The sequence below is a fragment of the Jaculus jaculus genome, chromosome 12, assembly GCF_020740685.1.
Source record: "Jaculus jaculus isolate mJacJac1 chromosome 12, mJacJac1.mat.Y.cur, whole genome shotgun sequence".
Lineage (NCBI taxonomy): Eukaryota > Metazoa > Chordata > Mammalia > Rodentia > Dipodidae > Jaculus > Jaculus jaculus.
Genome location: NC_059113.1, coordinates 111,066,097 through 111,092,070, shown reverse-complemented (window position 1 = coordinate 111,092,070; position 25,974 = coordinate 111,066,097). Strand labels below are relative to the sequence as shown.

The 25,974-nt window shown below is 39.8% G+C and overlaps 2 protein-coding genes across 2 annotated transcripts in view; one reads left to right on the top strand and one right to left on the bottom strand.

Moving 5' to 3' along the window:
* Dhx36 (DEAH-box helicase 36) overlaps positions 1-4,873 on the top strand; it is a 35,272-nt gene extending 30,399 nt beyond the window's left edge. The window contains exons 23-25 of the mRNA XM_045131037.1: positions 3,041-3,161; positions 3,734-3,886; positions 4,217-4,873. Of these exons, the coding sequence (XP_044986972.1) occupies positions 3,041-3,161; positions 3,734-3,886; positions 4,217-4,402 (460 nt within the window). The 3' untranslated portion in view covers positions 4,403-4,873. The remainder of the gene's footprint in view (positions 1-3,040; positions 3,162-3,733; positions 3,887-4,216) is intronic.
* A 5,758-nt stretch (positions 4,874-10,631) lies between these two features.
* Arhgef26 (Rho guanine nucleotide exchange factor 26) overlaps positions 10,632-25,974 on the bottom strand; it is a 107,674-nt gene continuing 92,331 nt past the window's right edge. The window contains exons 12-14 of the mRNA XM_004655927.2: positions 13,428-13,495; positions 12,130-12,234; positions 10,632-10,853 (exon numbers count right to left, since the gene is read on the bottom strand). Coding sequence (XP_004655984.2) covers positions 10,711-10,853; positions 12,130-12,234; positions 13,428-13,495 — 316 coding nt within the window. The 3' untranslated portion in view covers positions 10,632-10,710. The remainder of the gene's footprint in view (positions 10,854-12,129; positions 12,235-13,427; positions 13,496-25,974) is intronic.

The following is a 25,974-nucleotide window of genomic DNA, read 5'->3' as shown; positions in this document are numbered from 1 at the left end:
TCTGAGGCTGCCTGGTTTTCATAAACAGCAGTGTGTGGCCTTGCACATCTGTGGGGAGCAAAAGGCAGAGAATCACAATGGCTTGCCAAAATAGCAACTCTAGAATCAGAGAGTAGACTTCATCCTAAGGAAACATGCATAGAGTTGACCCAGTGTTCTCTAGACTTCAAATGCACAGGGCACACATTTGTGCACACACAGAGAAAGAGAGAAGTGACTGAGCAAACATTGATTTGAGTAGATTTTTGTTTCAAATTTTTATTTTATAAAATACTTTTTTGTTGTTCATTATTTATTTATTTATTTGAGAGCGACAGACATAGAGAGAAAGACAGATAGAGGGAGAGAGAGAGAATGGGCGTGCCAGGGCCTCCAGCCACTGCAAACGAACTCCAGACGCGTGCGCCCCCTTGTGCATCTGGCTAACGTGGGACCTGGGGAATCGATCCTCGAACTGGGGTCTTTAGGCTTCACAGGCAAGCGCTTAACCACTAAGCCATCTCTCCAGCCCATAAAATAGATACTTTTTAATTGGTATTCAAATATAATTGTAATTTAACTATTTTGAGAAGTATAACAAATATATATACAAATAGCCTCAGTACTAGTGGAGATAACATGGCATGTTTCTGTAAAGAAAATGTACATTCAGGTAGTTTACAGAGAAAGTAAGTCTTTGGTAAATAGAGTACTGTCACCCTTTTGGAAGATGTTCAGTTATATATCAGAATTCAGTGCATTGATGGATACACATCTTAATTTGAGAACCATATCTTTGGAAGTAATTCCAACTATTTTTCACATCTGTATTACAAACAGCATACATATGTGTCTACTCATAATGGTACAATGAATGAATTTTTTTTTTTTATTTATTTATTTATTTTTTTGGTTTTTCAAGGTAGGGTCTTACTCTGGTTCAGGCTGACCTGGAATTAACTCTGTAGTCTCAGGGTTGCCTCATGGTGATCCTCCTACCTCTGCCTCCCGAGTGCTGGGATTAAAGGCGTGCACCACCACGCCCAGCTCAATTAATGATTTTAATGAACATTGCATAGTAAAATATTAGACTTGAAGTTAATGAAAATGTTGGTTGCTCTGTCATTGTAAATGTTAATAATACACAAGCAGCCAGGCTATATCAATATTCACTGTTCTAGGGTATAGTGAGGTGATTTTTCACCCAGGGAATATTAAGCAATGCCTGGAGAGAAGCTAAATGCTGTTAAATGTTCTGTAATGTATGGGGCAGTTCCACACAGTTAAGAATTAACCCAGTTCTGTCAGAAATGTGCCAACTTCTCCTGTATTATTGCAGATTGGCACTGGTTAGATTGACTATAGGGTGAGGAAGAAAATATTTATGGTTTTATTCTGAATAATGAGTTATAACTGATTATGATTTTGTTGTATTATGAATTTTCAGATCTTTAAAAATACTCTGAAGAACAAGTGGGAAGGGCTGATGAATTACTATGTATTTGTGTATAATATGAAATTAACATTATTATTTAAAAATGAACCAACATTTTCCTAATGGGTATTATTAAAGGTTCTTATGAATTCAGATGAAGGTAATATGACTGTCAAAGAAAAAAAAAACTATAAAAATTAAAAGATAGAACTAAGCTTTGACAAAATGTATTTGTTCCAAATACGCCTATTTTGAGACTAGTAAATTTGAATAAATGTGAAGCCATTTGAAACATTTTAAAATAGGTTGTTTTAAAACAATTTAAACAAAAGTCCTTGTTCAACAAAACTTTCTTTTTAATATTATTTATTTACAGAGAGTAAAAGAGAGGGAGGGAAAGAGAATAGGTGTGTTAGGGTATCCTGACACTGCAAATGGAATTCCAGACACATGTGCCTCTGGCTTTACATGGGCACTGGGTAATTAAAACTGGGCCCTTGGGCTTTGCAAGCAAGTGCCTTTAACCACTGAGCTATCTCCCCAACCTAAAAAAAAGTCTTAAGTTTTAAATTTTCATTTGGTTTCACACATGATCTTTAACAGATTTTAATTGGTCATTTCAGTCATAAGTTTAGTGTATAAATTGAGGTCTGTTTTTCATTATTATGATATATAGAGGTTATTCTTTCAGAATTCCCTTAGTAATTGTTTCACATGTTCTGTTCTTTACGCATAACTGCTCTAATATATATTAAGAAGAATAGTCTGTTATTGTTTTCTAATTATACTTGTATGAGAATTAGTTGTTATGATTTAGAATATTGAGACATAAATGATTATTTTTCATGTGTTTTACTTTCTCCACATATGAATTAAATTAAATTTACTCTGAACACATGGAGTTTTGGGATTCCTGGGTTTGCTTTTTACTAAACCTTCAAAATAATAGGTTTTTGTTGTTTTTTCTTTATTTGTTTTTTTTTTGAGGTAGGGTCTCTCTCTAGCCCAGGCTGACCTGGAATTTACTATGTAGTCCCAGGCTTGCCTCAAACTCACAGCAATCCTCCTGCATTTTCCCTCCCAATTGCTGGGATTAAAGGCTTGCAACAATATGCCCAACCTTTTTTTTCTTAAATGAGATAGAGTAAGAGAGAGAATTGGCGCACCAGGGCCTCCAGCCCCTGCAGTTGAATTCCAGATATGTGCACTCCCTTGTGTGCATGTGCAGCCTTGCATTCTTGTGTCATTTTGTGTCTGGGTTATGTGGGACCTGGAGAGTCAAACATGTGTCCTTAGCTTCACAGGCAATTTGCCTTAACCACTACGCCATCACTCTAGTCCCTTTTTTTTGTTTTGTTTTGTTTTGTTTTGTTTTGTTTTGTTTTCTTTTCTTTTCTTTTCTTTTCTTTTCTTTTCTTTTCTTTTCTTTTCTTTTCTTTTCTTTTCTTTTCTTTTCTTTTCTTTTCTTTTCTTTTCTTTTCTTTTCTTCTTTTCTTTCTTTTTTTTCTCAAGTGCAGGGATTAAAGGCATATGCCATTCTGCCTGCCTGGCCAGATTTGTATTTGAAATAGGAGGGGTAATCAAGAAAGCTTCTTTCTAATGAATTGAATGTGAACTTTTCTAAAGGGTGAAAGTTCACACAAAGTCCGATGGCCTGGTTGCTCTTCATCCAAAGTCTGTGAATGTGGAGCAGACGGACTTCCACTACAACTGGCTCATGTACCACCTGAAGATGAGGACGAGTAGTGTAAGTCTGCATTGGAGTAACAAGTCTTGGCTTTAGTGTTTTAGTGTTAACACTTTTTAGCTTCCTTTTCCTGGCATAACTTAGAACTTTTTACAGTAAGCAGATAAGCGTACATTTTTAACTTACATATATTTTAGGATTGCTATGTAACTTTATGAAACTGGCCAGTTACTTAGTTTGCATGACTGTCTTTCAGGAACTGCTTTTTTGTAATCCTGGTGGAGTTTGCATTGTATAAAACTTATTGGCTTGGCAATACACTTTATTATCAGAATATTAAGTGGAATTCTATTTGTTTTTAATGTATTGGAAATATAGGTAAAATAATTTAGGTATATTAGCATTTTGATTTTGATACAGAAAACACTTGGTTCAATGAACAGAACAGACTTTAAAATATAAATATAAAATCTTTGTTCTCTGAGTATAATTTGAGCTGATATTAATAGTACTAGCCAGTTTATATACCTATGATGGAAGAAAACTAGGAAGATTAATACCTGTGGTATTGTTGAACTGACATGATAATATCTTTTCAGACTCCAAATGTGTTTGTTTACTTCTCCCTACAGATCTACTTGTATGACTGCACAGAAGTTTCCCCATACTGCCTGTTGTTCTTTGGGGGTGATATCTCCATCCAGAAGGATAACGATCAAGAGACTATTGCCGTAGATGAATGGATTGTGTTCCAGTCTCCAGCAAGAATTGCCCATCTTGTTAAGGTGACTGATACTACAATGATTGTGTATTGATACAAGTGAACATATGGCCTTGTGATTATCCATAAACAATTCTTCATCTGTTTCAACAGAGCAAATCATTGTAACAAATAGATTCATAGTTTTCCTAATTGTTTATGAGGTTGTAATAATAGACTAGTTGAAATGACTTAAATTGAATTTTTTAAACCACTGTTAGTTTGTTGCTCTGTAAATATTTCACTTTCCTGAACTATTGTGAAATCCTTGTCACAGCTAAAGTCATCTGTATCTTTTATATTATTGGGTGATTGATACGTTTGTGATGAACATGTACAACTTTTTCAACCTTAGGAGTTAAGAAAGGAACTGGATATCCTTCTGCAAGAGAAGATTGAAAGTCCTCACCCTGTCGACTGGAAAGACACTAAGTCCAGAGACTGTGCAGTGCTCTCAGCCATTATAGACTTGATCAAAACACAGGAAAAGGCAACTCCCAGGAACTTGCCTCCACAACTTCAGGACGGTTATTACAGCTGACGGCTTTGCCGTGGTGATCAAACAGGCCAATTTGACACCCATTTTATTCATTTTTAAGTTTTTGGCAAAATGCCAAACCCTGGGATGTGACTTACCTTTGTGTGTAAGATAGTTCAGTGGGTAGTAAAGAGTTCATGTGCATGGCGAAAACAGTATTATCCGTAGCTGTTGTAAATTCACCATTAAAGCAATATGTTGTCTGATCATGTACTCTATTGTAGATATGCCCGCACTTAGAGGATTCCTCTCTGTATTTAGTATAGTACCATTGAGCAGTTCTTTTGTTCCATTATGCAAAAATTAATTTTCTGACCATGATGACTAAGTTTAGAGCCAGTAAAGATGGAATGGTTAGCCAAAAAACTGTGAAGTTAAGAATTTGAATACACCCACAAAAGGAAATGTCTGTCATAAGTAAACATGTTGTAATGAAACATGGTATTTAATAAAATGTACACTGTATAAATCCCAGCTAATTTTTGGCTTGGTTTCTGTAGTTCTACTAGTTCAATTTTTTTAACTTTATTATTTTTTTTTCTTTTTATAATAAATGTATATCCCTTTTTCATTGCTCTGAGTAGAGTAATGTAGCACCTGAGTCTGGAGCCTGGTGACTTATATCCCATTCTCAGCTCTGTTACCTAATAAATGACTGTTTTTTTCTTGCCAGAAATACCAGTAACAGTTGTGAGTCTTAAACATGTTAATGTGACTTAAATATGTTAATATGTGACAGCAGACTAGTGCCTGGTACATACAGTCCTCACTGAGTCTTCATTACTGTTCCCCACCTCACCCTCCCCCCCCGAAATGTTTTTCAAGTATAAGAATTTATCACCAAGGATTCTGCTGAGGGCCTCATGCATGCTAGACACATGCTATACTTTGTCTGAGCTACTTCCCCAGCCCTGTGAGACATTTTTCAATGCTTTCTACTTCCTCAGTAGAACCTAATGTAATGAAATGTACTTTGTTGTCAGCTCAGATTGTGACAATCGCTATTGATTGCTTTCCACTAGCTGTTTTGTCTCTCCTTTCTTGGTTTTTTGATCTAGTGTCCCATGTCTGTGTAGTTTAGTGTTACCATGGTGCTGTTAAGCCAACTATGTCTTAAGTAATTAGTGAGGTATGGGTACACAATTCTGTTTTCTTTAATGGTGACTGAACCTTTGAGAGCGTATCTGAGAAAGATTTTTCTTACTAATAGACTTAAAGGTATAAACTCTGTTCTCTTTGGGCATTGTCTCATCTAAATCTGGTATCTGGAGCTGTGGCCAACTTAAACTCCAAAGGGAACAGAATCATACTGAGGTTGGTTCACTGGAAAAATGGAACTCACCAAAGTCTTTGATAATGTTGTGCTGCAGAATTAACGAACTCTTGAACTTATTTTAATGTAATATGTCTAGTCTTTAAGTTACTTTTAGTATGTTTTACTCTGGCAAAACTGACATCTACGGTACCCATGTTGAGTGTAAGGTCTTTTTCTGCGTTCTATGATGTGCTAAAATGGTTTCGACCTTTATGTGTGAAGGTGTAAGAGATAATACTGGGCATATTGCAAAAAGAATCTTTTTTTTTTTAATTTTTTATTTATTTGAGAACGACAGACACAGAGAGAAAGACAGATAGAGGGAGAGAGAGAGAGAATGGGCACGCCAGGGCTTCCAGCCTCTGCAAACAAACTCCAGACATGTGCGCCCCCTTGTGCATCTGGCTAACGTGGGACCTGGGGAACCGAGCCTTGAACCGGGGTCCTTAGGCTTCACAGGCAAGTGCTTAACCGCTAAGCCATCTCTCCAGCTCGCCAAAAGAATCTTAAGCCCTCTACTGTACTCTTAAAAATGAAAATTTACTGTCTTTTAATAAATTCAAGGAAACTAAAAGATTATGGGTATTATCAGTGACCTGGATATAAGGTCTATGTCAAGATGGATTTGCTAACACTAGTGGACCAGGGGCTGCTCCATTTCTTTAAGGATGTCTCCATTGTGTGTGAGGATTTAAATGTACTATGTTCTATAAATCTTTTAGCTGGTCTCAAAAATTAGTGTGTCTTAATTTTTGCAGTCAGGTCATAATGTTGCAGCATATCTGTGTTGCCCCTAAATTCAAGAGTATTTATAATTTTTGCTTTTTTTTTTTTTTTTTTAATTACATGGGTCCTGGGAAATCGAACCTAGGTGGCTCCTTTGGCTTTGCATTGCAAGTGCCTTAACTGCTAAGCCATCTCTCTAGCCCTAGTTGGTTTTTACTACTTAAAGTTCATAGTCATTTGGCCAAAATGGTCTGAAAAGATTCTGTTAAAAAATTAGCTTGTCCCATGTTTGTAAGCATACATTGTGAATGGGAGAAATGTTGAAGTATCTGCTTAGTAGATGAGACGTTTACAGAGATCCAAAGCAGTTAATGATTACCTCCATTTTACACCTACTATATAGCTACTCAGATGAAAATATCAAAGATGACAATGTGAGGGTTTTTGTTTACAAAATAAGGCACTGCTATATGGAAAATGAATTATCTCCCTAAAGAATTTGTTCGATGGTGGTTTTAATAAATAGGACATCAAGAAGGGAAATCCTGTTGTCAAAACACACCTTGTGGGAATCAAATAATGGCATAAACCACTGAATAATGTTTGAAATGCATTGTGTATTGGATTTGTTTCTTTGGGAAGCATCTATATGTTAATCAGTTAATTCCAAGTTATTCTCTTATTTCTGCTGTATGTAAAACAGTCCACTCTTAAGGTTATTACAGAAACCTTGCATTTGTATTAGTATTCATGCACCTATTCACTAAATTTTTTTCTTTCATTCTTTGTGCCGAGCTTTTATTTATTTTTAAGTAGATATAATCAGGTTGTCTATCCAAGTATTTTTAATAATGCTCAGTTTTTAATGGCATTTTTTTTTCTGATTTTAAAACAATACATCTTCATTGGAAAATATTTGCAAGCAAGTAACTTTAACCTCTAAACCATCTCTCCAGCCCAGAAACTATTTGGAAATTCAACATACGAATGTTACCATTGTTACATTTTGATATATTGACATATTTTTTCAAAGTTTTAAGGTATTTTACATAATTATGTAACCAATTCAAGAGTATAGTATATAGGGCCCAGGTAAAGCTAGAGGAACTGGCAAGATGAACAAGAGTGCTGCTTCCACAGGAAGCCTGACACCCTGGGCCACTGAGGATACTCAAAACACACCAAGCAGAAATCCTGAAGCTGCTGAAAGCTCACTTAAAGCACACCCAACAAGGCTCAGGGAAGAAGGGGTGCAAATGTGACTTGATTGCTCTATCATATTTTTCAGTGTGTCTTTTAAGAAACTGCCAACTTTTTTTTTTTTTTTTGGTTTATTTTTTGATGTGGGGTTTCACTCTAGTCCAGGCTGACCTGGAATTCACTAAGGAGTCTCAGGATGGCCTTGAACTCATGTGATCCTCCCACCTCTGCCTCCTGAGTGCTGGGATTAAAGATATGCACCACCACACCCAGCTTAAGAAACTGCCGAACTTTTAAGAAGTGGCTATACCATGTTTGCATTTCCAACATGTGAGGGGTCCAGGTGTTCAGTGTTCTGGTCAGTACTTCATACCTTTAGTTGGTTTTGGTCATTTTAACTTTTTGTGGATGTGGATTTCTAATTCCTTTCCATTTTGACTTTTACTTCTTTGATGAGTAACATGCCTCTTCTCACATGCCTTTTTGTTGTTTCCACCTCATGCTAAATGATGGACTTAAAATGTGTGACAAGGGAGAGGACTGTTCATTTTTGAAATGCAGACCTTAGTTACTTATGCTCCCTGACATTGAAAAGGATCAGATGTGTTTCTCTTCAGTTTGCTGGCACAGTGCAGAATTAAGCAACTGACTCCAGTGCCAGAAGAAAGCAGGAACAATTTTAGGTAGTCATGGCAAGAGCCTGCATGTTCATCAGAAGGTGAGGGGCACAAGAAAAACATTGGCATTGAGGAAGCCACAGGAGAAACCAGTATTCACTATGGGTGATAGAATTCAGCCAGTTCTGCTTGAAGGAGCACCTTTTAATTGTACCTTCCTTTTTTCTAGTTCTTTGATTTGACTTGTGTGGTAGGTATTTTCAAGGAACTGTTTCACTATAATGAGTACAGTATCTCTTGAGTGAACTATTATTACCTTTATTGATGACAGCTTGAGTAGGAATAAGGTCCATTGTAGCTAAGCTTAATGAATAATTCTTGGAAATTTTTTTTTTATAGGCATTCTTGCTGTATTGTGGATCCTTGACTGATGATAGGGGTATAATGAACTTTATAGATTCACCTATATGTGGGGTATTCTTGAGAGGAGGATTATAATGATTTGGAGAAAAAAAAAGTGCTAGCTGTAGATAACCTTCCAAGTACAATTAACTTCGACAAAAGAATCTCAAAAAATGTAAACTTAACACTAGGAGAAAATAAACTCATCAATACAGAAAGTATATACAAAAATCTTTATAAACTCACAAAGTTTGTTGAGAGTGTACAAGCAGACTCAGTTTACTGAAATAAAAATAACATTTTTGTTTTGTATAGGTGAAACTACAATTTAGGGAAGGAACCTAAAATAAACTTGTTTTAAAAAATACTGTGCCCCACTGAAGATAATTCACTGTTGAAATGAAGCACTGAAAGTTAAACATGTGTTGCTGTACAGCCATACCCTTAACAGTATTAATCTGCCTGCTAAATAAGGTTTTGATTCATAAGATGCACATATTTCCAAACTATTTAACACTTCCGCATAAGTTCACAGGATGCTGTAATACAGTTGCTTTTTAGCTTTATATGGGTGTTATCAAAAAATAATACAACATAATCTTCCTTGTAAGCACGGGATTTACCTTCCTAGATTAAATTAAAGGTAAACTCATTAACCTTTCCTCTGAAAAGTCTGACTTCATGGAAGAGGAGGCAGACTTCCTGTTTTGCAGGTCTGGGACGTCTCTTGCTATGGGCCATGGTGATTTCTTCATTCACATACTTGCCTATACCTCAAAGAAGTGAGCCTGGAATGTCTTTTGCAAGCAGAATAAATGCTCAGGTTAAAGAGCAGCCCAAAGTTGAGAAGCCCCCCAGGATCCTTACTCTGGCTTACTACTTCTGGGCACAGGGTGTGTGGGTCAAGTTCACTTATCTCACTGGGCTTCTATAATCATATATCCTGTTAAGCAGACAGGACTTAGGACCTGGCACACAGATAAAAGCCCTCCAGTAGTGGATAATGTAGATTTTCTCCCATGCCGAAAATAGAGGAATTACAGCTGCCACTAAAAATAACTTCTCCCCTGCCTGTATTCTGAGCCCTCACTAGCTTTTTATGAACTGACTGGTCTTTCCTTATACTAGTGGAAGAAATAATGTTCTATAGAAATCTGTATCCAAGCCCAGTGCACAGGGCTTTTAATATGACAATGGATTTCTATTAAGGTCAAAATATTGCAAGTAGGTACCATGGGCTTCTGAAGCCAAACTAATTTTGTCTTCCTTGAGATGGTTAGCATGTGTTGAGCCATTTCCTATTTGGAAACAAGTAGGAACAGTGAGCAACCATGAGTTATTGAAGGCAAAGCAGCCTCACGTCAGATTCTCATCAGGTCACTGGGGAATTTAAATATGTTCAGGCTGATCTCACATAATTGAGCCATCTAAATTTCATAGTATTTAAAGGGATATTAGGCTATATGGCCAAAATTGAGATGGATTAACAAAGACAAATGAAACATCCCACTTTCCTTTTTGAGGAAAATGGTGGCAAAATTAAAATGTCAACTTCCCATTCATGGAAAGAGGGTTAGACAGCCTTAGTGAGCCCTATCAGTGTCTTCAAATTAGACTATATATATATATATATATTTACAAAATTGAACATTCTTTAAAGAAAAACACTGATAATGCTGTGGGAACCATACAAAGGAGATGTTTTAGGGGGGAATACTAACATTCTGAATGGAAACCAGAAAGCCAGAATACAGCATCTTACATTTTTTTATGCCAGAATGCAATGAAACTAGAAGGAGCAGAGATTGCCCTATCCTTGAAGTAGACTGCTCAATAGGATCCAATGAGGTTTTCAAAGAGATTGCTATGCAAAAAACAAGCTTTGTAAACTAATTGTATCTAGTAGCAGCTCTCCCTAGATTACAAAACTACTTGGCAAGCTTACAGGCAAGTGTTTTCATTCTTTTACACTGTGATAAAATTAACAGTAAAGGCAGCCCATCATTCTACTGTGCAAATCTCACAGTAACAAAACACCATCATCTGAGAGGTTACACGTTGGTCTCCAGTCCCAGCAAACGTCCCATTCTCTCCACATTCTTATCAATTGTAGCTTGACATGTTATCTCCTTGGCACACTCCATTGGAAACCAGCCTCTTTCTCCATCTCGAAGTCGTTCACCCTCATACCAGCCTGTAAGGAAAAACAGTCTGTATCTAGCAAGAAATATCTGTAGGAATCTTTAATGCACCAGTTCCAAGGAGAAAATGCCAGCTCAGAGGCAAGCTCACTCTGGGCTAGGTACTGTGGATGTTAAAAGGTATAGACAAGGCTGGAGAGATAGCTTAGAGGTTAAGGTGCCTGCCTGCAAAGCCTAAGGACTCATGTTCAACTCTCCAGATCCTAAGTAAGCCAGATGCACAAAGTGTTTGCACATGTGCACAAGGAGGCACACACATCTGGAGCTCAATTGCAGGGGCTGGAGGCCCTGGTGTGTCAATTCTTTTTCTCATGCATGCACACATGCATGTTCAATCTTGTTCTTTCATATTTAAAAAAAAAAAAACTGGGCGTGGCACACCTTTAATCCCAGCACTCAGAGGCAGAGGTAGGAGGATTGCTGTGAGTTCGAGGCCACCCTAAGAGTACATAGTGAATTCCAGGTCAGCCTGAGCTAGTGTGAAACACAACCTCGAAAAACCAAAAAAGGGGGAGGGCTGGAGAGATGGCTTAGTGGTTAAGCGCTTGCCTGTGAAGCCTAAGGACCCCAATTTGAGGCTCCATTCCCCAGGCCCCATGTAAGCCAGATGCACAAGGTGGCACAGGCATCTGGAGTTTCTTTGCAGTGGCTGGAGGCCCTGGCGTACCCATTTTCAATCTCTCTTTGTCGTTCTGAAATAAATAAATAAATAAAATAAACAGAAAAAAAAGTATGGACAGAGGTGAGCCAGGCAAAGTGATTTCAAGAGGATGTAATATGCCAGGGACTGAACTTGGGCAAAAAGGGAGGAGAATGCGAGAGGATTTGAACTAACTGGTTGAGCTGAGGAAGGGAAGGCTTTGGAGAGGAGTGTCACAAAAAAATCTTTCGTTTGATAGTAAAGAACCTTTTGAGATAGAACTACTGGGAAGGAAAGGGAACGTTTCATAGTTAGTTCCCTTTGAATAACAAATTGGGACTACAATCAGGTCAAGAAGACTAAAGGATGATGCCTAAAAAAGAGGCAAGGAAAGGTTTTCAGATGATCAAATCTGTAAGCTGCTAGGGCTCCCAGAATTTCTGGTTCAGGAGATGATGGAATCTCAGGGGAGAGGAGAAGTGGTAAGAACAGGGATGAAGTAAAGCCAGCTTCAAGACAAGGGTGCAAATGATACCTTTGGTGTAGGGATGCAGATATGACAAAGTAACTCCTTGGGTCTATGGCTCCCCAAGTGTCAGACCAGGAGCATTAAGAACACACACACTTACCATCTCCAACCCGTTGATAAATTAGGACCACATCTGCCACCTGCAGGGAGAGTTCATCAGGCTGCTTGGCAGTAAATGACCTCATGATTTCTACCTGGGTCAGTGCTGAGGAGGAAAGGGAACATAATGAGCCTCCAGTGGTAGAGAGAAAACTTTTAAATACATTCATACACGATTCTGTGCAATTTTGGCTGGCACTATCCAAACACGGCAGGTTCCATTGGGAAGCAGATCCATCTACTCAAGGAAATCTCTTGCTTGGGTGAGCTTTGGGATTTTAGCACTCGGACTCAAGGGTACATGAACACCCTTACAAGCAGCCTTGATCAGGAGTCATTAGGACACACACACAAACACACACTGGGACAGCAAACAGCCCCTGCAGTGGGAAAATTGAAGCAATATTGCAAGATCATACAACTGATGAGAAGATATGCAATACTGTGATGTCTAGTTCTTGTCCAACATGCCCCCCATCCTTCCAGTAGCCATGTTTTTCAAGTACTTCACATTATCAGTTTTGCTTCCCTAGTTCTTTACCTTCCAATCAGAACCATCCTAAAACGTGACAACATCACAGCTAAAGTACTTGATAAGCACACTGGGACTGCACTGTTCCCCAGCCCTCAGGAAGAATACAGTACCTTTTCTTTTTAACACTGTTACCTTGAAAAGGTCAGAAAGTATGTAATTGTGTAATTCAGAGCAAAACATTTTAGACTAGTGGGGTGGTTCGTACCTATGATCCTAACACTCAGGAAGCTGAGGCAGGAAGATTGCCCTGCCATGAGTTTGAGGCCTCCCTGGTCTACAAGACTAAATTCCAGACCAGCCAGACCCTATCTCAAACAAACAATAGTAAACAACAAGAACTAGCTTGTGTGCTTAAATTCAAACTGTGGATATACAGAAGTCTTAATCTTGAAACTACTTCCAATTAATAACAGCTAAAACTTTTAAGAGCACTATGGTTCACAGAGGGTTTACCGTTGTAATTTATTTACCTCACTGACTATGATAGGTTCCTGACTTGAAGGCTGATAAGCATACTTAGGAGGGCTAAGCAATGAGTTAACATATGTATCTAGTATCTGCACTGTGTATTTGAACCCATGCCCCCTGGCTTCCAAAGCAGAGGGATCACACAAGTTCTGTTCCAAGACAAGGAGGGAAACCTTAGAGGAAAAGCTTATGAAGCAAGTACATAGATAGGTGGTGTCATCAATCAACAACCCCATGGCCAGCAGGGGGCAGAGCCCCTCCAAATTCCAGAATTGCTGCTCCAACAGGGGACTTACAGGTTCTGTCCTGAGGCTGTTTCCCGCTGCTGTGTCCCAGAGCAGTGATCCATCTGGCTCGCTCACTCCTAAACACAGCAGATGCAATTGAGAGATTAAAGATGCTTAGACACAGAATGGAGTACATTCCAGAAAGTCAATCCAAACCTGTTCCCAACACCAGAGAGATCCCAGAGGGGTACAGGACTGGCCTTCAAAACAAGGGCTAAGAATTATTTTAAAACAATGTGATAAACTTAAAAGGGCAGAAAATTAGTTATCATTGTCGATAGTTAATTGGTTAAATAAAATTTTTCATGACAGTTGGAATTTAATAATTGATTATACTGCTTATTATTATAGTTTTCATTTTTCAAGAAATAGTCTCACTCTAGCCCAGGATAATCTGGAACTCACACTATAGCCCAAACTTGCCTCAAACTCATGGGGATCCTCCTACTTCAGCCTCCTTAGTTCTGGGATTAAAGGCATGCTCTCCCATACTAACTAAACTACATATTAAATCACAACAGAAACTTAGCATATGTGTGATAATTAACATTTCTAAGAATAAATTTCATTTTTAAAAGAATTCTAATAAAGCAGGACGCCCTTCCTACACACAGAGACTATTTTGGAAAAGAAGATACAAAATTTAAGAACAGTTGTCGTTTTAAAAAATATTTTATTTTTATTTATTTATTTGACAGAGAAAGAGGGAGGGAGAGAGAAAATGGGCACGCCAGGGCTTCCAGCCACTGCAAGCGAACTCCAGATGATTGTGCCCCCTTGTGCAGCTGCTAACGTGGGTTTTGGGGAATCGAACCTGGGTCCTTTGGCTTTGCAGGCAAATGCCTTAACTGCTAAGCCATCCCTCCAGCCCAACAGTTTTGTCAAATATGAATGTGATGGTTTAATTTGGGTGTCCCCATAAATTTAAGTGTTCTGAGTGCTAGGTTCCCAGCTGATGGAGATTTGGGCATTAACACCTCTGGAGGCAGTGTATTGTTGGGGGCAGGCTTATGGGTGTTATAACCAGTTTCCCCTTGCAAGTGTTTGGCACACTCTCCTGTTCCTGATGTCCACCCTCTGCTCATGCCATCGTTTTCCCTTGACATCGTGGAGGTTCCCCTTGAGTCTGTAAGCCAAAATAAACCTTTTCTTTTCTCATAAACTGCTCTTGGTCAGGCAATTTTTACCAGTAATGCAAACCTAACTGCAACAGTAATGTTGGTACTGAGGAGTGGGATTGCTGCTAGACACTGTCTGACTGTGGCTTTGGCCTTTTGGAGCTGATTTTCAAGAGGAATGTGGGAGGATTTGAAACCTTGGCCTAAGAAGTGCTGTAAGTGCAGCTTGATAGACTATTCTGATCAGAGTTGAAAGACCCGAATGCAATAAGAACTATGGACTGTGCGGACTGACTTATGAGGGTGAGAAAGAGCGTTGCTTGGACCAGGCTAGAGGCGGTTTGTGTGAAAAGCTTGCAGTTATGCCCGTGTCCTGAGAAGTTGTGCAGGGGTGCTTTGTGTAGAAATGAACTGGTGTGAGCAGAGGGATGTGGCACAGAAAAAATGAAATCTTTGGGCTTAAATTGCTGCCAACTCACAAACTGTTTGAGAGATTACAGCCATTGAGATTGGGCCAGCTGACCTGTACTGGGGCAACAGGAAGAATGCACTCTTTTGGAGGAGCTGAGTGCTCAAGGAGTGTCCTGTTCTTCAAAGGCTGCTTCATTACCACCTGGATTAACAAATTGGCACCAACTTGGTATTGTGGAGTATAAGAAATGCAGGAAAGAGAGGGTCATTGAGTTTACAACACAGTCTTGTGTTTTGGAAATGTTCATGGGCAGTTGTGAAGCAGGTTTGCTGGATGCCTGCATGGAGACCCCATGGGGCCGTGAGGATGAACCGTGGGTTGCAGTGGAGACCTAGTGGAGATGCTAGGACCACGAGATGGCTGCCAAGAAGAACTGCCCCGGATGAAGTTTCCCAGGACTGTGAGTAGCCTAGCTGGAGGGGCAGAATTGGAATTCCAGAGACTTGTTGCTGGTTAGAATTATCAGACTTGGAGATTTGTCACTGGCTAGACTTGTTGGACTTGAAGCTACAGAGTTTGATGTTTTCCCTGGTTGTTTTAAATCTTGTATTGGCTGAATATTTCTTTGCTATGCCCAATTTATTTATTCTGTGCCATTATGGGTTTTTTGAGGTTATTTTTTGGTATTATGGTTGTTAAAAGATCTTGGACTATGGGGATGTATGAACATCATTGGAATTGATAAAAACTATGGGGAATTTTAAAGTTGGATGAATGCATTGCATTTTATATCATGTATGGTTATCAGTTTATGGGGACCAGGGGTGGAATGTGGTGGTTTGACTCAGGTGTCCCCCATAAACTTAGGTGTTCTGAATGCTAAGTTCCCAGTTGATAGAGATTTGGGAATTAACGCTTCTTGGAGAAAGTGTATTGTTGGGGGCGACTTATGGGTGTTATAGCCAGTTTCCATATGCCAGTGTTTGGCACATTCTCCTGTTGCTATTGTCCACCTGATTTTGGCCAGGGTGTGATGTCTAGCCTCTACTCATGCTGTCACTTCCTCTGCCATCATGTAGCTTCCCCCTTGAGCCTGTAAGCCAAAATAAACTTCTTCCTCACCCCCACACACAAAAAAACAAATAGGCTTTCACATGTTTTAAACTGGTTTAATAAGTTCTGCCAAAAAGTGGGGAAAATAAGGTTTTAAAATATAATACTAGGGCTGGAGAGATGGCTTAGCGGTTAAGCGCTTGCCTGTGAAGCCTAAGGACCCCGGTTCGAGGCTCGGTTCTCCAGGTCCCAAGTTAGCCAGATGCACAAGGGGGCGCACGCGTCTGGAGTTCGTTTGCAGAGGCTGGAAGCCCTGGCGCGCCCATTCTTTCTCTCCCTCTATCTGTCTTTCTCTCTATGTCTGTCACTCTCAAATAAATAAATAAATAAATATATATATAATACTAAGCTATAATTAGATGAAATAAGAAATTAACTATTGCATCATGTTTCAGTTTTAGATCTGTGGTTATGATCCTTCCTTTTTGTATTCTGAAAAGAAAACTTTAGAGTTGAAACTAATTAAATCAAACTACACAGATGCACTCTTTTAAACTGCTTAAGGAAATTCATTAACCTAAATTGTCAGGATTAAGCAGTCAGTGAACGCTGCTACTTCACGTAACCCTCCCCAAATCTCCTCTGAAGGGCAGAGTGGGTGGAATTCTGAGGAAAGTGGTTTAAGGCAAGGACAATTTACTATGCCAATTTACTTTCTTAAGGGATAGCATTATCTCAAAACACTTGCTTTTTCCCTCCTAAAGCATCTTGTCACCTCACCCCATTTACCCTCCCACATGCCAGGCAAAGTAGCCCACCCGCAACCCAGCAACACGCACAGTGCTCCCCACCTTCCCTATGTGCTCTTATGCTCAAATACTTCCCTTCTTTTTGACTAGCTAGCCCACTCATCGTCCTCTTTAAACTGCCCCCCACCAGGAAAGAAGTACGAAGTGTTGTTATTCTCAAATACTCACTTCCCTTCTTTTCTGCCAGCTAACCCACTCATCATCCTCTTTAAATTGCTATCAGTAACAACCTTCGCCCAAACCCAAACTGTACTCTTTTATGTGGCTGCATACTTACATATAATGACATATATGTGCTGCATAATCAATAACCACTGTCCAACAGGAATGCCACTGATTCCCACCACCACAGATGAGTTTTCCCTGTTTTATAATTTAGAATAATGGAATTGTACAGCACATTCTTCAGCTCTGGCTTTTTTTGCTCAATATTTCATTCAATATTGAAAATACTTTGAGGCAACCTGAGCCAGATGCCTACACGTCCATCCCCCCATGCCAGTCTTAGGGAACCTTCTGACCAGTGGATCCTTAGACACTTCCTGGAAGGTTCTGAAATCTCCTGGCTAAAAGCATTGTCTCTAGAGCACCACCTGTCACTTAACAAACACTTTAAACTCTGTTGTTTGCTGGGATAAGATCTTTATTACATTTTGGCTCAACTACAATTTCCAAAGTATAATCCCAACTGAAAATAAATCTGTCATTCCAACAGGGGAAGATTATCCTATGGCCCCAGCACCTTCAATGATCACACTTCCTGGAGCACCATGGAGCAATTCAGAGCTGGATCTTGCACATTACAGTCTCCCAGTATCTGTGCGAAGTGGCCAGCAGTCTTGATGACCTCTCACTCCTGTGGCATGCTGCCTAGATGCTAATGGCATCCTGTAGACAGGGCAGCCCCTCTTACAGGGACTCCAGATGACAGAACAAGACACTTCTTGTTGCCCTGGCTGAAAGGAGCCCCCTTGGTGAAAGTGCTTCAATTGAGTCAGTCCCACCCCCTCTTAGAAGCTGTCAAAACCACACCACTTCCCCTGGGGCTTCCAAGAGCCTTGCCAAGTAGCTCCCTCCCACTGAGAAGCTGAAAGCATTGCATCTCAAAGATGTGAGCAGAGTCATTATGAGAGGGAATGGAAAACTAGAACCTAGATGATTCCAGGATCAAATTTAGATATCAAGCCCACAGGCTCACAGACATCTATTTCCTCCAGAGATACTATGAAACAAAATGAATTTGCAAGCTACTGGGTATACAATTCAGACTTTTTTCTTTGCCCAAAGTGACAGAATAGGAAATGCTAGCTGATGCAAACTGGTAACTGTAAGGTATCAACTTCCACCACAAAGCTGACCTTTCCTTCGACTAGAACTCACAAGTGCACAAGCCTTATGCATTTGAGGATGGGTGTAAAGTGAAAGAATGGGGTCTTGGCTGATCAGAGCCCTCAGTGTGAAGGAGCACACAAAGCAGAAAAACTTACCCAAGCCTGATACTGATGTGGAGGGAAGCTCTGTGGGAGTAAAATTCCTAGGCCAGCAGTTCTCAAGTCTCAGGCTCTTGTCCATGTTAGCAAAGAATTGAGTATGCAGACTCAAGAGAAGGGTAAAGTGTATTTTAGGAAGAGTTAAAATAAGAGAGAGGGCTAGAGAGATGTCCCAGTGGTTAAAGGCACTTGCTTCAAAGCTTCCCAAGTTCAATGACACGTATTTCTATATCTGGAGGTCCTGACACTGATATTTATTCTCTTTCTTTCTCTCTCCCCCACTTGGCCCTGGTCTGTTTTTGTCTCTTTCAAATAAACAAATTTAATTCTTTTTAAAGGTAAGAGAGAAAGCAAAGCAGGAAAGCACACAGGCCAAAAGAACCCCACCCCCACCCCAGGGGAAGGGAGGGGAGACTGAGACACTGACTCTCCCTCTCCTCTCTGCGAGGGAAAGAGCCGGACAACCAATCAGAATGAGCCTCATCACCAGGCTCAGGTGTGTAAGTGAGGAACTTGATTGGCTGAGGGGCCCAAGAGAAACAATGACTCAGAAAGAACCCACCCACAGGAGCTAAGCCTGCTAAACTAAGGAAGAAACAGGAAACTTGGGAGGTTTAGGAGCTAGTTGTTTGTAGCCATCTTGGTTGAGACTGTATCAGACAGTTCTGGTCCAGCCAGAGCTGGTAGGGTGGGATCCTTGTTTCTGTGGGCCAATTCCGATCCAAACCCTATCAATACACTGTGAATGTGCAGAGAAGACATGCTACCTAAAACATGTGTGCTCCAAGAAGAAGTCTAAGAAGAGATTTTTCAAACTTCTATTCCTTCCACAACCACTCTGTACATGGCACTACCTCCTGAACAGGAAGCTGCCATAGCACCAAGTCAAACACTGACTGGTTAATAAGCACAGAAGTTTTAAACGAACAAGGCCAAAAGTGCAAAGTCCAACTTCTCACTGCATAATAGGTGTCTGCTTGAAAGCACAAGTATGTACTGAAAAGGTGAAAGGTAGGTTTTGAAACAACACAAAACACTGGATGTGCTGGCGTACGCCTCTATCTTTAGCATGCCCTGCAATCCTAGCACTTTCAGTGGGGTTTCCAACTCCAGCACTCATGTTTGTGAGACAAGCATTTTAGGCTAAACATTTCCCCAGCCCAGTTCTTACTATTTTTGCCAATGTTTCAATGAATGAAAGTGGTTATTCAGAATGAGCAGACGTGCTCATTCAGATTTATAAATGCAAACAAAGGCTTATAGTGGCTTCCTATGTTAGTAGTCCATCCATGAAGGGATGAGAGGAGTTGGAAAGTTATATGCTATTAATGATTTTCTGCCCATATTCTGCCTAAAATACTTTGTTGATGAAAACAGCTTTATCTTTAGTAAAGCTAGATACAATTTAGCTTAAACAAAAATAGGAGCAAGTACTTTGAGAAGTACCAGAGAAATGTAAAAGATCAGCTTTGGTCTTGAATGCAGATTCAAGAAAGAAAAGGACTGTGATCTGAGATGCGTTTTTCCATATGAATTATCTACTTAGGCTAGCGATTGTCCTACAGACTGGAAAACATGATTGCATCTGAAATACTATTTACAATTTTATTCCATCCCTTTACTTCCTGTTGTAATTAAATCATTAACAGAAGCAGGAAGAGTGCAAAGAATCCCTGCAAACAATGCCCCTTTATGAGGAAGCCCAGCACCAGAGAGTCTGGAAGGCAGAAGGCACCAGCCAATCTCTTGGCTTCCAGCTCTCTCTGTGAAGCAGTCATTTTGAGGACTTGTGATTATGGCTTCAGATGATTTTGTCCTACACTTACTTAACATGGGTGAAGAAAGTTTGTGTCCATTACTGAAAAATGCCCTTGCTGTATCATCATATACAGTGGACCCAAAAGACATCCAATTTCTACTATAAATGCAGTAAGTCAAGGACAACACTTGCCATAGCCTGTCACTTGTGCAAGCTGTAGGTGTCTGTGCTTTGTTCTAATGAAGGCAGACAAAGGGGATGCTCCAGCTCCCACATTCCTCTTGAAAGGCCCAGAGAGAAAAGATATGACAGTGATAAAACAATTTTTTTCTATCTTTTCTTAAAGTGAAAGCTTTTGTATTTTTCACAAACTGCTACCTGATCAGCAGTACAAAGACTTAAGGTTTGCAACAAGCAAACACATACAGCAATGCACACATGGCTAGATGTATACATACAAATTATTTAGTGGCATTCTTAATGCAAAGGCAGAAAATCTGGTGGAATTCTAAAATGTGTGGCAAATAAAGAATATTTCCCTAGGGCTGGAGAGATGGCGTAGCGGTTAAGTGCTTGCCTGTGAAGCCTAAGGACCCCGGTTCGAGGCTCAGTTCCCCAGGTCCCACGTTAGCCAGATGCACAAGGGGGCGCACGTGTCTGGAGTTCATTTGCAGAGGCTGGAAGCCCTGGCGTGCCCATTCTCTCTCTCTCTCTCCCTCTATCTGTCTTTCTCTTTGTGTCTGTTGCTCTCAAATAAATTAAAAAAAAAAGAATATTTCCCTAAATATGGCTACTATTCAGTTTTGCCTTGGATACAGAAAAACCAGTTAAACTAATTTTGGATGAAATATTAAACTAAGTTCTTAGGAACCTGCTATATACAAAGCAGAAAAGACAGTAATGCTGCTCTCTCATTGCAAATAAATAAAGATAATTTTTAAAAAGATAGTAATGCCTCTGCAACTCAGTCTTAGTAATCAGAAAGTGCAGAGTTGATGAGAGAAAGAACGTTTAGGATTCAGTTAGGATTGCTCAAAAGGAAAGAAAGCCTGGAAGGAGATGGCAGAAAGAAAAAAAATATATGGAAAAATGTAACCCTCAGGCCTATAGGAAGACCTGGCAGGTGATGGATCTGTTCAGACAAGAAGCATCAAGAATGACACCTAGGCCAGGTGTGGTGGCGCACACCTTTAATCTCGGCACTCGGGAGGCAGAAGTAGGAGGATCGTTATGAGTTCGAGGCCACCCTGAGAATACAGAATGAATTCCAGGTCAGCCTGGGCTAGAGCAAGACCCTACCTCGAAAAGCCCCCCACCAAAAAGAATGACACTTAGAGAAGAGTTGGTGTAGTGGTTAAGGTGCTTGCCTGCAAAGCCTAAAAATTCAGGTTCTGCTCCCCAGAGCACACATAAGCCAGATACACAAATTGATGGCACACATATCTGGAGTTCTATTATAGCAGCTAAAGGCCCTGGTGCACCAATTACCAATTCTCACTCTTTCTCATTAAAAAAAAAAAAAAAAAGACACGTAGCCAGGGCTAGAGAGATGGCTCAGTGGATAAAGTCCTTACTAGCAAGGGTGAGGACTTGAGTTCAGACCTCCAGCATCCACACAGATGCAAGGTAGGACTGAAAGCCCACCAATAATCCCAGCACTTGAAAGGTGGAGACAGAGGGTGCTGGGAAAGTGGGTCAAGCAGGCTAACTACTATAGCCAAACTGGCAAGCTCTGGGTTCAAGTGAGGGACCCTACGTCAGCAAGTAAGGTAGAGAATGATCAAGGAAGACAGCTAGCACCAACTTCTGTACTACAAACACACCCATGCACGTGTACCCATATTCAGATGAGCACACACTCAACAACAACAAAAAGAATGACATCAAGCCCCCTGACTGGAGAAACTGAGGTGGTATGAATGGCACATTTACAGATGCCTGTGTGCTAGGGAAAGAAAGGTTTCAGGTAGGCTGCATTACTGCAAGGACATAAGGCTAAGGAGCACACAGGTAAGAAGCTGAGACAGGAACCTGTATGAGGTGAGAGAACTTGCTGACAGCTTCCTGTATCCCTTCATATCTTTGTGAATCTCATTAAATCAGAGAAAAAGCATGGAAACTGGGCAACACACACACATACAAACCTATAATTATAAACATGTGCAATAATATGTAATACTTTATTTTATAATGTTATGTGTGTTTTTATGGAATTAGTTTGCCATATACAGCTTATTGTCTAAACAAAATACTTTAAAATATTTTTATTATTTTTATTTATTTATTTATTTGAGAGCTACAGACAGACAAAGAAGCAGACAGAGAGAGAATGAGCACGCCAGGGCCTACAGCCACTGCAAACGAACTCCAGATGCATGCACCCCCTTGTGCATCTGGCTTACATGGGACCTGGGGAATCAAGCCTTGAACTGGGGTCCTTAGGCGTCACAGGCAAGCACTTAACCACTAAGCCATCTCTCCAGCCCAAACAAGATGCTCTTAAAGTATTATTTATTTATTTGAGAGAGAGAGAAAAGAAGAGAAAATGGGCACAACAGGGCCTCTAGCTACTGCAAAACAAACTCAAGATGCATGTGCCACCTTGTACATTTGGCTTACATGGGTCCTGGGGAATCGAACCTAGGTCCTTTGGCTTTGCAAGCAAGCACCTTAACCACTAAGTCATCTCTAAACAAGATACTTTTGAGGGTCAAAAAGATTGCTACTCATCATTTTCCTAGGACACCAGATGTAAACTTGATCTACTCGTTCTAGGGAAATTCAGATGTGTGTTATTTACCTGTGTGCTTCCTTCCAGCTACAGGTTTAACTTTCTCTGAAGGTTCTTGTGAATCCCTTCCTCATATTCTATAGCAGGGACATTTCTGGTGCTTTTTAAGTGTTTGTACCATTTCCATTTGAGGAGTTTTCCTGATGTTTTATGTAATCAAAAACCTGTCTTCCACATCACTTCTGCCAAAGAGCTGCCCCTTTCTTCCTACTGATTTAAAATTCTGTGTTATTTTCAGATGGCCTCTACTGACAGCATTTCAAACAAGATTAAACATCTAGGTGTGAATATCATTATTTTTCAAATCACATTATCAGTAGCCAAGAATATACATGACTCACCTGGAGTTCTGCTACTACCAATTACCAATTATCAGTTACAATATGCCAGAGTGATAGTGAAAATTTCATATTCTTAATTCAATTGTTAGTGGACATTCTCCAAATAACATATAAATAAGGAAAACCTAAAATACACACATTCATATAGACATTTCACAAATCTTAGAAGCAACGAACTCATTCTACATGGACCAAAATTGATCACTCAAGATCAGATAGCCCACCCTGAACAATTTATAAGTAACTGCTTGAATAGATAAAAAATTTGATTTAAACATTATAAAATGTATATATTATATGGTACTCCAACTTTTATGTTTTCAGCTATAATTTTTAAATAAAAACAAAATCTAAAACAGCTCAGAAGTGATAGGCAGATGTCAAATATGCCATGTAACAATTTATTAGGTTGTTAACTAACTGTGTTTCCTCTTTTAGAGGAAAATACATCTTGGTATAATATATTTCTTTTCCACACCGATTCTACTTTGTGTCTTGAAAGCAGTTGTTCATTTACTTTTTCCTTAAGAGTAATTGAGGGCAAGGAGAGTGGGGAAGAATGGCAGTTATTCCTTCTGTTCCCCAAAAGACCTTTGCCTTCTGAAATGCTGTCTTGCTATTAATTAAAGAACTACAAATATGAGTCATATGTATGTGTTTATGGGTGACATAACTAAATATTCTTAGAACATGTTAAATTAAGTGAATGAACATCTACACAGTCCACGGCAAGATCAGAAAGCAAGAAGGTAGGACAAATTCTACACAATGTCCCAGAAACAGAATTGAGCTGTGGTGAACTGGATGTGTCAGCTCACTTTCTTGGAATGATCTAAGAAGCAAGTGATGGAAATTCCACACATTATGGATGAGACAGTCAGAAAATGCTCTCCTGGTATGTTGACAAGTCTTGAATAAAGGACAAACCATCTTGTGAACAGAAAAGAGGAGAGCGCTAGGCAAAACAAAACACTTTCACTATCTCTAAAAACTAGCCCAGAATTCTCTAGAACATCTACATACACACTAATCACCAAAGGGTTTAAGTTTGTCTCCTCTTTAAAGTCACAAAATTCCAATGTTCAAAGGGATTATTTCCACTTTGTAAACAGGTTCCCTCAAACAAAGGAGGCCTAGTTCTGTCTCTGCTATCTGAGGACTTTTAGAACTGAAGTAATATCTATTATTGGTCTGCTACTGATTATGCCCATGCTGGTCACCTCCCAGCACAATGCACTCTCCTCTTGCACACACTCCTTTCCTGAGTGGCATGGACACAGTAGTTAGGGCCAGAAAGGCTGTCAGGGCTTTTCTACAGCATTAGGGAAGAACTATGGGACCCTATAAAAAGGCATGCTTTATCTTCTTAACTAAAGAAAATGCTTTAAAATAGCACTCAATTTTTTTTAAATTTTTTATTTATTTATTTGAGAGCGACAGACACTGAGAGAAAGACAGATAGAGGGAGAGAGAGAGAATGGGTTCGCCAGGGCTTCCAGCCTCTGCAAACGAACTCCAGATGCGTGTGCCCCCTTGTGCATCTGGCTAACGTGGGACCTGGGGAACCGAGCCTCAAATCGGGGTCCTTAGGCTTCACAGGCAAGCGCTTAACTGCTAAGCCATCTCTCCAGCCCAACACTCCATTTTTTTTTAACTCATCCCTTCCTTAGGTTCATCTGGAACATTCTATGGCTTTATTAACTTTCCATTCTTGCTTTTCTCCATCCCTTAAGAGATTATTTTTAATGTCAAATAGAAACTGAGCCTATTAACAGGTGGAGCTATCTCTTTAGGTCACTTTCTTTAAGATTAAGACTATGCTAAAAAATGTGGATAGAGAGCTGGGCATGGTGGCATGTGCCTTTAATCCCAGTACTCGGGAAGCAGAGGTAGGAGGATTGCTGTGAGTTCGAGGCTACCCTGAGACTACATAGTGAAATTTAGGTCAGCCTGAGCTAGAGTGAGACCTTACCTGGGAAAAAAAAAAAGAAAGAAAAACTTAAAATTGTGGATAGAAAACATTATATAGAACCCAAGGGACAAAAAAATAGATAATTCTCCTTTTCCCCCACTGCTCCACTCCCTGACCCGACATCATACCTGCCAAGAGGCAATTTCCCATTTCCAAACAAAATAAATTGGTCACTAGCTCACAAAGAACCAAACCCCAAACCCCTGAAAGTAAGGCCCCATGCCCTCCACCTGGTTAAGAGCAGACTGCAGAGTAACTGCTGGTGGAGTTATAGGTCCCATTCTGCCTTTGCATAAGCTCTGGCTGCAAAGAAGCCTATTGGTATGTTTTCCTAAATGGAGTTTCTCTTTGATCACTGTGTTTTCCATCAGACTGAAGGTAAACAAGTCAGAAATGATTTCAAATCCAATGTCTAAGAAAATTTAAGATTCTTTGGACTCAAACTACCATTTGAATTGTTTTCTGTAAGGCTGTTGGGCTATTTTTCAAGGCTGAAAATGTGGCAACTACAGAGCATTCACACACAATGTTAAGTGGTCATTTCCTATCTTTTGGCACTAGATGGAACTTTTCAAGTGCAGGAGAAAACCAAGGACAAGTTAGTGTGAAGCTACAGAACATTCCAAGTCAACTTAAGGAGGGCATGAATGAGAAAAGGAACTTCAATCTTAGTGTTTGTTCAAAAAATGTCAATGTTTACAAATAAAATATTAATGCTTGCCAATGAAAATAAACCTTATTTTAAACCAAAATGCATCAAACAGGGTGAATTTCCCTTAGGAAGGGAGACCAGCCTCCAGCTCTGGGGATA